This window comes from Sciurus vulgaris (assembly GCF_902686455.1).
Source record: "Sciurus vulgaris genome assembly, chromosome: 5".
NCBI classification, from domain to species: domain Eukaryota; kingdom Metazoa; phylum Chordata; class Mammalia; order Rodentia; family Sciuridae; genus Sciurus; species Sciurus vulgaris.
Genome location: NC_136465.1, coordinates 145,990,337 through 146,002,746, shown reverse-complemented (window position 1 = coordinate 146,002,746; position 12,410 = coordinate 145,990,337). Strand labels below are relative to the sequence as shown.

The following is a 12,410-nucleotide window of genomic DNA, read 5'->3' as shown; positions in this document are numbered from 1 at the left end:
GCAAGTAAAATTGTTTTATTTTAGTCCACTAGATTTTGAGATGACTAAGTACATATACACAGCTATAGATAAGCTCACACACACACAAAAAAAAGAAAGTAAAAGAAAAACTGAAACATGTATCGTTGGTTTTGCACTTAACATTATATTGAGTAGACTAATACACAACAAACAAGTTATAGTATAATATAACCTGTAAGAGTGATAATATAGTAATAAAAGGATCTATATAATATATAATATATTTAGTAATATATATGTATATATTGCATCCTCTGCATATGGTAGTGTTTATCCAAGCATTTTATTAGGAAAACATATAATTATGCTTACTTTATAAATGACTTTCTTCATTTATTAAGTCATCTGGCCAAAAAACCATAAATCATAGAGCTAAGAATGACTTTGGACAATCTGTCCCAATCTGTTGGGCACTAGTACATCTCTTCATATGGAGACATTAATTCCTACAAGATCCCACTGTAGGTAGGTAAGGAAGATTATTGAAAATGTGAAGAGGTAGAGGTTGTTATCCTTTTTTTAGACTGTGAGTAGTGTCATTCTTAGTTTTATTCTCTGCATGGAGTATAAGGACATTTTCATTTATTTCCATTCTTCCCATTTTAATTCTTGATTTTGTTGTTACTTTAAAATTTCAACTTAAATTTTTCTTCTTTATAATTTTTACAGACAAAAAGTTATTTTCTTGTTTAATGTTCCCTTTTATTCTTTAACGTGGGCTTTTTGTAACTGAGGTCTTTGTTTACCGTCTGGATGAAATTCATGATCATGTAGCCCCTTCCCCCACAACTTTCCTAGGACTCATCCATTCTTTAACAGATGGAATATTTGCCCCGGGATTTTTATAATTAGAATACAAACTAATTGGGTAAAAATAAAAACTGGGGATTACTTATTTCCCTTTGATTTTTACAGGTGTTGAATATTCTGAGAAGTCTTTTTAGTTTCGCTTTGTACTTCTGCTTGAAATACCTAGGAATTCTTTATTTTCAAAATTTCTGTTTTTACTCTTTTATACTGTTACTGTGATTTGAATGTACGCATCTGTAATCAAAATTTCTATTATAGTATTTTATGTTTCATTAGTTCTATCCTCTTGTTTGGATAGACCAATTATAAATTTTGTGGATCACATTTATCTGACTTCAGTTTCCATTAATGTTTTGTGTACATTATTTCAATTATTTGTTTCTCTTAACTTTTGTTTTTATAGTGTGTGTAGTTACTCTAGACCAGTCTTCTATGTCTCCAAATACAGTCTTAGTAGTATGTATTCTAGTTTATATTGTTTCTAATGTGACTATAATTCCTATGATGAGTTCTCCCATTTCATACCTGTATTCATCCACTAACTTTTTCTTTCCAGTTAATCTTTTTAAATAAGTGATCTCTTTGTAACCCTGGAGCCCTCATTTCCTGATTTATATTTATATTCTACATTCATCTGATGCTTATGTTTCTTTTTCTGTCAAATACCACCCTTTTAACTCCATTTATATGAAAACCTTTTTCATTCTTTGTAATTATTCATCTTTGAATCAGAAACATTCTATATTGTCAGAATATTTGATAAAATATTACCCTACCAATGGAAGGTAGATGCAGTGAACTGGGAAACTCCACATCTTCAATTCAGATTTATTTTCTAGAAGAGAGGCTGGCAAACATTTTTGATAAGAGAATTGGTACATATTTTCGGTTTTGTAGTCCATGGAATCACTCTACTGTCATATTACAAAATTAGTCATAGGCAATTTGTATGGGAATGGATATGTTCCAATAAAATTTTATTTACAAAATACAGACAATAGGCTGTATTTGGTCCATAGGTGATATTTTACTGGTTCCTGCTCTTTTGTGCTGCTGTAGACAGGAGGCCCTTATCAGATAATGATGAGGACAGCTAATGCAGCTCCTAGGTGCAGATGAAGTCAGTGGGTGTAGGCTTGTCCCTCAGTTAATTCTATCAGAATGATGCCGCCTGGGCAGAGCTGTGCAGTTACTTGAGTTTGCTTAAGGTTGTTGCATTATAAAATATGAGTGTATATATTTATGTGCATTTAAAGTATTTATAAGGTTGTATTTAAATTTTATTTACATAGATACCATGTTTTTAAGTTGAAAATATATGTCTATGTATTTTGACCAGAATTTTTAAATGTAAAATTTGCCAGGGGATATCTCATGTACATTAATGGTTATTCATTTGCTATCTAAACAATAAGGAATAGAGTCAAAAGGTGTTGCTTTTCATCTTGGTTTTTAAATTGTATTTATTAATTTACTTTTTCTGCAAGAACAGGAATGCATAGAAAAATATGCAGTAATTTCTGGATAATTGATTTGGGGGAGTCCCATGTTGAACAATATCTTGTGAAGTTTTTCTCCATAAAATGGTGGGTGTTTTTTTTTACTATAATAGTATCTTCAAATCTGTATACATTTATTTTTAACCCTTCTATTGTCATGGGAGAAAAATAGACCAGTATTTACTAAAGAAACTAAGGTTAAGAGAGGTAGAACTATCAGAAGTTACAAATTTAATAACCAATAGATCTAGGATTCAACTTCAGGAAGGTCAAGACTGAAATCAATGCTCCTATCAAGGTATCCTTTGTTACTATGCCAACAACTTTTATCTTTAGATAATTCACTAAATAAAGAATTTTAATGTGGATAGTTCATGTTTTACAAAACACACTTTCTTATGTATCAGGTTATGCTCTTCCAGCAAAAAATATTTGGAAACTTAGCTTATTTCAGTTTCTCAGTGGTGGTATTTATTCATTTATGCCGATGATATTACTGAGCCCTAGGGTAAATAATGCAAATCAAGCAGATAAATCTCAAACTTCATGAACTGTTTACGTATCAAACCTCATTTAAATCTTTAAAATAGGCACTGTGAGAAGTTGTTCACTTCCAGAGGTGCTTCCCTTCAGACTTTCCTAGAGCTTCATCTTAACCTTCACCACATCCTACATGAGTGTTTGCTTTTAGGGTATATATTTCAATTATGGATGTGACTAAACATTATCCAAACCTAAACCAACACATTAGTTAACATGGTCAAGTTATTTTTTTTCCCCTATTGGATTACCCAGCACTATGTTTTGCTCATTAAGATTATAGAGGGGGTGTGACATTTGTTTTTTGACTTTCAATGTACCTCTCTCTCTCTCTCTTTCTCTCTCTTTTTTTCCCCCAGTGCTGGGGATTGAACTCAGGAGTACTCTCCTACTGAGTTATATCCCAAGCCTTTTTAAATTTTCTGTTTTGAGACAGGGTATGACTAAGTTGCTGAGTCTGTCCTTGAACTTGTGATTTCTCCTGCCTCCTGAGTTACTGAATTGCAGTAACTGCACTACTGTGATTAATATATGTCTAATAGTAATCCTGTCAAGAAATTCCAAAATGTTTTCCCAGCAACGAACGCCAGAATTGTAGGATCATTCGTTCTAAAGCTTTCCCATCCAATTTTGAAGAAAAACACTCATCCATTTAGTTACTTTTTAAAACAGACATTTCTGTTGGTCTGTAGATGTGGTCTCCACACTTACTCAGCCCATGTCTGAGTATATAAAAGGTTGTGAAATGTAACATAGAAATAGAAAAGGTAAAAATTCCAAAATGATAAATGTTTTACTTGAGTTTAGAAAGATGTTCATACATATATCAGGAATTTTCCCACTTCCTGCTTCTATTTATCCTAGTTCTTATGTTTGGTATGATTTCACTCCATTCATGACCAATCGTAATATACCTTTTATCCATCATTTCTGATCTCTTCTGATGTGAAGATATCAGGTTATTTAAATTCTGCCATGTAATATAACTATTTAATAGTTGTTTTATCTGTTAGATATAAGCTCCTTAAAAGCCAACACTCTGTGTTTCCTTAATGATTGTGTCGCATAAGTTCCCATTATAATATCAAACAAGTGAATGGATGAGGATGAGGAATACCTGAGCAGAAGAAAAGATGTGGAAGACAAATTTATGGGATTGACTTGCAGTTGTGTATGTAATTGTATCAGGAACAAAATAAGAGATGTGCAAGAAAAGATTTACTTTAGTTAGGGAGGAAAAAAGAAGAATTTTTAAAAAATTGCAATGTTTTAATTTTTAATGAACAATATACATTATTTACTTGGGCATATCTGAGATCAAAGATTTTTGCAAGGAGGAAGTTAGGTAAAAAAATGTGTATGAAACTCATATGGTTTTATAAGTTTTACACTTTTAGAAATATTAAGCTCTGAGAGGCCAGGGTAATCATATTTTTATACTCTGTAGAAAGAGTTTCCATTGTAAGTATGAACAAGAAGGTGTGGTGATTCAGTATTTGTAACATTTGCATCCTTAAATATGATCAATTTTCAACTTGCAATTTTGCAGGTATCTACAGAATATTGAACATACAGATCCAGGATCCATAAGACTTTATCACATTGAATCAAGGATTTATTTGATATTCTCCTCAGTCTTTACTTCATATCAAGTAACATTTTTAAGAAAGAGAATTAACACATTTGCCATAAGGGAGTTTTTAAAAATAATACTTCCAGTACTTTCCAATGCCTAAGAATAGCAAGGTGGTAAAAAGAGAATTAGACGATGAGGTTATTGAGTCTGTCAAAGACCTTCTTTCCAATGAAGACTCTGCAGATGATGCTTTTAAGAAGAGTGAACTAATTGTTGATGTCCAAGAGGAGAAAGATTTAGAAGTTGAAGAAGGATCTGAAGTTGAAGATGAAAGACCAGCTTGGAATAGTAAGCTCCAGTACATCCTGGCCCAAGTTGGATTTTCTGTAGGTTTGGGGAATGTGTGGCGATTCCCATACCTCTGTCAGAAGAATGGGGGTGGTAAGTTCTTTGTCTTAAGTGTTAAAGTACTGGAGTTGTAAATTGTATTTGGTTATTTCAAATATCTTCCATTGTTAGTCTCATTATTTTTGAAACTAAGAATTCCATTGCAAAGCTAGGGAGACTCATTTATGGGAAGTGAGCCCAGCTCTGTTTTCAGATTAGGTTTCCATAGGAGCAGATTGGCTTGCTACAAATACTCAGGGAATGCTTAAGGGTAACACATTCTCAAATTCTTTCTGTGAATGCTATAAACATCTCTGGATTTCTGACTGGAACTTTTCTAGCAAATGTTACATCCATTGTGCCTGTCAGTTATTCCCTTTGAAGAAGAACCTGAAGGTTCTGACATAAGACAACATTGGTAAAGGAAGACAGAAGTTTCTCCCTATGGATTCATTAACTCTGAATTTTAATTTGCCACACTCTTCATAAAGCAAAACTGACATGTAATTTAGAAAGAATATGGTCTTTAAATGCTGACCAGGACTTTTAGAGCCAATAGAAGGAATGTAACCAGATAATATAATGCCAGTCATCTTCATCCTTAAAGATTTTAAATCTTTGATTTACAGTTCTATAGTTTTTGAAACAATGTTTACCTTTGATAAAAATTTTAATACATGAGCAATCTTAATTTTAAGCAAACATAACTGTACCATCATTGATAATCCTCCTATTTTTTGGTAGGTGTATCTGGGATTGATCTCAGGGTATTTGACCACTGAGCCATATCCCCAGCCCTATTTTGTATTTTAGAGACAGGGTCTCACTGAGTTGCTTAGTGCCTCACAGTTGCTGAGGCTGGTTATGAACTTGTAATCCTCCTGTCTCAGCCTCCCCAGCCCCTGGGATTATAGGTGTGCACCACCATGCCCAGCTATTTGTTTTGTGCATATAATCATCAAGACTTCCTTAGTAGAAATTGTCTTCAAAATCTAGGAAAAATATCTAAACAAAGGAATAAATTGTTGATGTATGATATTAATTCTGCAGCTTATCAATATCAAGCTGAATGTTAAATTAACATTTGGGTTGAAATTTTATTATCTATGTACATGAAAGCTATTAAAATAAGTTTGACTAAAAATTAAATATTCCATAAGTTATGCACATCACCACACAAAGAATAGAATTGCTATTTGATTCAAGTCCATGATAATTTTGTAGACTAGACAAAAGTGTGGTTTTCTTTTTAATGAAGTTTAAATCTAAATATACAAATGCTGCATCAAATTAAATAAAATAAACATTTGTATGTGAATTTTTTCCCTTAGTTAGAGATAAAAAGCTAAAGTTTTATGGTAACTAAATACGTTTAAGATAGTTAATTCATCCAGGCACAAAACAGAGGTTTGCGAAAAGTAGCCTATTTGACAAATCTTCTATAGGTAAAAATTAATAATAAAATCATGATGCATTACCTGTCAATCATTGAGAGTGACCCTCTTCTCATGTGACTTAAATTATACTATCTTGAGTTTTTGTTTCTCAAAATTCATTCCATTTGCCAGGACTGGCAGAAGGTGAATTCTGATTTTGAGATCTTTTTCTTTGGAGAGTTACTGGCCATTCTAAGGAAGAAAGCTGTCTTGACTGAAAATTCAGGTTGCACATTCCATTTAGGACAAAAATCTGTCTTGGTAGGGAACTCTAAAATTTTTCATATTTATTATTTTGTTGTTAGCAAACATGGATCTTCTATCTTATTTCCTTATGTAAAAAAGTCAAAATACCTTTATATTTTGTAGTATTGTTTTCTGTCTTCCAAACACAAAGACCAAAGAGCAGTATTGCATGTATCGTAAAACAACGGGTTTTATCATTCAAGATGGCATTAGAGGACCAAAGGTTATATTCACTGTGTAGTATAGTACTGAGGTTTTTTTCACTTATCCCAACAGCCTGAGGCTACAAAAATCTTATTCATTAATCATTTGAGACACTTTATGAACAATCAGAAAAAAATAATAGATCCAATAATGCTGATTTATCTGAAGATATCATGCTTAAACCACAGTGATTAAGCTTAGTAAATGCTATGGTATAGAAGATAAGTAGGTCATTTTTGAAGTCACTTTGGTTGTTTTCCATGTTTTGCACCATGTGACCTTTCATAAGTTACCACCTGAGTTAAATAGGGTTAATACTTGTATTTGCTCACTGGATTCTTGTAAGGAATAAAAACTATGTTATATGCTTAGAAACGTGCCTCGAAAATAGTGAATTCTTTAATAGTAAATAGTATATTTTAGCTATGACTTTTAAACATGAGGACTAAAGTTAGAATAATTTGAGTTAAAAGAAAGGGCTGTATATACAGTAGCATATCTTGTACACATAACAGGAAAAGATTCCAAGTGAGTTCAGTCTTAATTCTCTCTCTTTCCTTAACGATTCACATGTACATAAACCCATTCACCATCTTTAGATTTGATCTGGTGTTGAAATTCATTTTCAATCCTTTGGGAAACATGTTCTAGTCAGGAGCCCCTGAAAATTACTCATCATTTTAGAATTAGAATTTAGGTAATTTTGTTTTGTAAGCTCAGGCATCATACTTTAAATTACATCACCATTCGTTGAGTCAATTAAAGCCTGAAAGATTGAGATTAATTCATAGGGTGGTGGAAATTATGTATCAACCACTCTTTTGGGGGAATTATTATATAAAGTCATTACTAAAGAGATATATAGATACTGAGATAAGTAATTTGAAAAAAAATCTATAACTATTTACTTCTTCAGCTGAAAAACTGCCAGAACAATCTGAATACCTTCCAAAATCTATTCAATAACATTAAACACACTTTTTAAAATATGGAAGATATAATAAATGGCCTCATAAAAATGGGAATTAGTACCATCAATTAAAGGCCTGATACACTTAACAGAGTCTAGTTGGACCAAACTTTAGATAAGAATTTGAATGTAAGAAGTCCAATTTAAAGGTCTTTTATTGATAATTTGCACAAGTTTTTCTCATGTGTAAATGAGTACAGGTTTCATGATTAACTTCTTTAATTAATTGGATCTAATGTTAATATTGACAAACTATTCAGCACATTTAAAAATCACTAGTCATATGTTTTCACTTGGAATTTAAATGGAAAATAGGTTTCTCTTTAGGATTGGAAGCTTTATTACAAGGATAATGGCACATACCTTTTTATAACAGACATTAAATGTTTCAGTGTTTCAGTCCTTCAGTTACTTGTGCATCTCTTCTTACAGATTTGAGGGAAAATTGTTTTGTTAAGTGTGCTTTTATATATAATGTACATGAGAAAAATGACATTTGACTCTGGTAGAAGTCATCTTGTCTTTTTAAAAAAAGTTTCAGCTGAGGTAGTCATTTATTATTCTACAGTATGACTATTTGGAAAACAAGTCACTTTTAATACCATAAAATCTCATTCACTCCAGTTTGACAGGTTTGGAAATCATGATTTAAATCAATTTATATAGCCATTAATAAATGACTTCATAAACATTGTATGAAGCTTCCTAGGAATTTGTAAAACCTACTCCAGAAAACGATTCTTTTTTTTTTTTTTTTTTTTTTTCTGGGCGCAGTGATGCACACCTGCAATCCCAGCCGCTCAGGAGACTGAGGCAGGAGTATTGCGAGTTCAAAGACAGCCTCAGCAACAGAGAGGCACTAAGCAGCTCAGTGAGGACCTGTCTCTAAATAAAAAATACAAAGTAGGGCTGGGGATGTGGCTCAGTGGTCAAGTGTCCCTGAGTTCAATCCCTGGTACACCGCCCCCGCCCCCAAAGAAAGCAATTACTTTTTGATTATCCCATTTAAAAAAAATTAGTACATTGTAATTATATGCAATAGTGGAATTCCTTGTTACAGATTTGTACATAAACACACTGTAATTTGATCAACTTTTTTCCTCAGTACCTCCCTTTTCCCTCCCCTCCTCCCTCCTCCTAGTTTTCTTCCTTGGTTCTACATCTCCCTTCTCTTTACATGTGATTTCTTCCACCTTTTCCAGGTGATTGTAAATGAATTCAATTGATTTTAAAGAATCAGTTATTTAATTGGAAAATAAAGAAGCTGTTTTACTTTAGCAATAAAATGAAACTAAAAATGTTAATATCCTTTTATCATAATTATTTTATCAAAAAAGTTTTTGTAAGTCAAGTTCAGTTTTAAATTCTTGAAAGTTTAAAGTAATAAAATTAAATTTTCTTCAACATCTATAATTGTAACTTAAACTCAAATATTATCTTTCCTGAGACAATCAGAATTAATATATTCTCTACTGCGACTATTGAAAATATAATCTATTTTATTTGTTCTTGTCTCTCTAGGTGCATATCTTTTACCATACTTTATACTGCTTCTGGTAATAGGTATTCCCCTTTTTTTCCTGGAACTTTCTGTGGGTCAAAGAATTCGACGAGGCAGCATTGGCGTGTGGAACTACATAAGCCCCAAACTGGGTGGAATTGGATTTGCAAGTTGTGTAGTAAGTGTTCTTATGTTATATGCTCTATTTAATATTTGCAGAGTATGGAATGATATAATTCATATCTCAATGAATCCTCAGAGAGTGTTTCTACACAACTCTTTAAGCAGGTTTTAAGAACTCTACTGGAGTATAAACAGACAAGACAAATTATAAATATTAATGTAGCTCAGTCTCATTAAGGCCTATCAAGTGTCATTGATTTTTGAGAAAAGGTAATGTGTTTCAAATAAAAAAGAAAATGAGGAGGATTTTTTTAATGTTAAATGGAGTTTTATGCATTTCATCTCTTTTTAAAGGAAGAGCCATGAGAGGTTTAATGTAATTGTATTATTTTATGTTGCAGGTGTGCTATTTTGTGGCTCTCTACTACAACGTCATCATTGGCTGGACTTTGTTTTACTTTTCTCAGTCTTTTCAGCAACCTCTACCTTGGGATCAGTGTCCTTTGGTGAAAAATGCTTCACACACTTGTAAGACAAATGCCATGTAGTGTTTGTATTTAAAGATTCTAAGATTGTTAAAAGCACACACTTTCAAAATTTTATTTTGCTTTTTGAAATAATGTGGAAAGATCTTTCAAAATTATCATCACGACAGATTTCCTTCCTTTTCTGGATTGTCACACTTAGAGAGACTTTTGGCATTATCTAGTTTTACTAGTTCTTTCCAACTTATTTTACTTAGCCTGTGACATTAGGGTTAAATGTTGTAAGCCTTCAGTTATAAAGTTTGACAGTCTTTTTTGTTGTATACCATAATTGATGCCTCACATCTTTATTAAACCTTACAAAAAAGTGGCAGAAAGATGAATGTGAGCTAAAGTAATTGTCTTTACATCTTTCGTCCTATTGTTTTGTAGGTTTCCCATCATTTAAAAAATACAAGAATATAAAGAACAATTTCCTGTAAAATAGAACTCATGTATGTTGTTAAAAATTTTCTACTAGCCACATTTAAGAAATGTGAAAAGAAATACGTGAAATATTTTATTTAATCCAATTTTTCTAAATATTATGCTTTTAACACATAATTAATAAGCATTATTAACATAATAATTAAAAAATTTCACATGCTAAGTCTGAAATTCAACTTGAACTTTACACATAAAGCACATGTCATTGCAAAAGGTGCATGTGGCTAGCAGCTAGGGTATGTGACAGTACTATGCCAGGATATCAACCAGATCATTTGGGGGTGGTAGGTGCAATAGACCTAATTTGTTTTAATTACTTTGATAAGAATCTCACATATTCTCACTTCAGAACTTTGTAATAAGAAATATCAAGGAGGATAGATGTCTTTTGGCTTTTCAATTTTTTTGCACTGTTCTTCATCTGCATTTAAATGCTGGTATACAATGGTAGTATTTCTAGAAAATGTTAAGAATGGATTTGTAGGCTTACTGAAAAAAATAATGGACTCATTTCTCTTTATAATCTGAAATGATTTTGTGTTACTTTTCTTTCTACAGTGATAGAGCCAGAATGTGAAAAAAGTTCTGCTACCACCTATTACTGGTACAGAGAAGCCCTGAATATTTCCAGTTCCATTTCTGAAAGTGGGGGCTTAAACTGGAAGATGACTGTCTGCTTGCTGGCTGCCTGGGTCATGGTTTGCTTGGCTATGATCAAAGGCATCCAGTCTTCTGGAAAAGTTAGTATGTTAGAGTCACTCCTGATTCCACTAAGCACCATTCCTGGTATCTCAACACCCCAAGTTGTCACAAATCTGTATAGCATTTTATTCTGGGTAAAGACTGGTGGAAAGTGATACTTTTGAGAATATGTTCAAATTAAGGAAAGGACATAAATAAAGATATCAGTGTTTTAGAGTGAAATTTAATGTCACATATTACCTTTCCTTATTTCAACAAAATCTTTAAAATTTTCGTCCATATTTAAAAGACCTTTTATTGTTGTCATTGTTATTTATTCAGTTGGCCCTAATGTTTCAATTTTCTCATTACCATTTAGTTTCAGTCTTGGAAACTGGGGAAAGTAGTATAATAAAGAATGTGTTTATTCTCTTTGTTTTATATTATGCATTTCTCTGCTGTAGGAATTCTAAGAAATAGTTGCGTAAAGATTTTTAAAATAGTGTAGGATGGAATGTGTCTTAAAGTTCTAAACATCAGTTAGGCAGTTTTGATAATCCAACAAGGAATTTAGAGTAATATAAAAGACTTAAGAACGTGTCTACCAGGGCAAATTGAAAATCTGAAGAAGCCATGGTTGAAAATACCTTCAGTGAATTGTAGATGTCTTGATTTGTTGTTGCTATTTGAAAGGATGTGTTAAGAATGTAATTGGTATTAAATGTTTTGCTTTCGGAATGCAATGTTTTTTTTTTTTTTTTTCAGTATTAATACTATTGCTTTAAAGATCTCTATATCTCTTTGGTGGTCCATAACACGAATTTATTGTATGCCCTTCTTTCTGTCCCCTAAAAGTCCATCTCTGTTATTTTTCTTTCTAATCTTATATTTTTTTTTTTTCAGGCTAACTCACCATCATTTATTAGCAGAAGTAGGAATAGTAGCAATAGTAGTAGTATTTAGTAATAATGATAATAATAACAATAATAATATGTTGGTAAAGACAACAATTTGTACAAGAACAATAAAAGAAGTCAATATTTAGTATATGTGCATTTTGCTATGGGCACTGGGATAGCTATTTGATATATTTTATGATTATAAAAGTAATTCTCAGAAGTAATTGCTAATTTTCAAGCCTATTTTACAGAAAATAAAAGAGGTTTGAGAAATTAAGTAACTTGCCCAAAGTTACTTAATGGCAAGATGTGCTAGTATTTTAAATCAAACATAAATCTGTCTAAATCCAGAGCCCACATTCAGTAATTGCAATGCTGAAATACCCATCACTCTGATGTTTGCTACCACCAGATATTGAACTTTTCAGGGTCTGAAGTCTGTCTAATTTATCTTTGCTTCTTGTTACTTTCAATTAAAAATAATTATGACTTTTTAACGTATAAATGATAGTTCATTTGCATTTATCTTCACACTGGAACCTTTAT

General features: G+C 32.0%; 1 protein-coding gene across 2 annotated transcripts in view; it reads left to right on the top strand.

Annotated features, from left to right (window-relative positions):
- The window catches only part of SLC6A15 (solute carrier family 6 member 15), a 53,595-nt gene that overhangs the window by 19,888 nt on the left and 21,297 nt on the right, over positions 1-12,410 (top strand). Inside the window, exons 1-5 of one of the 2 annotated variants that reach the window (XM_079141188.1) lie at positions 3,561-4,041; positions 4,420-4,887; positions 9,211-9,368; positions 9,715-9,841; positions 10,843-11,024. In XM_079141188.1, the coding sequence (XP_078997314.1) occupies positions 4,599-4,887; positions 9,211-9,368; positions 9,715-9,841; positions 10,843-11,024 (756 nt within the window). In that variant the 5' untranslated portion in view covers positions 3,561-4,041; positions 4,420-4,598. Of the gene's footprint in view, positions 1-3,560; positions 4,042-4,419; positions 4,888-9,210; positions 9,369-9,714; positions 9,842-10,842; positions 11,025-12,410 lie in introns of those variants that run through there. The other variant, XM_079141187.1, reaches the window with a different exon arrangement.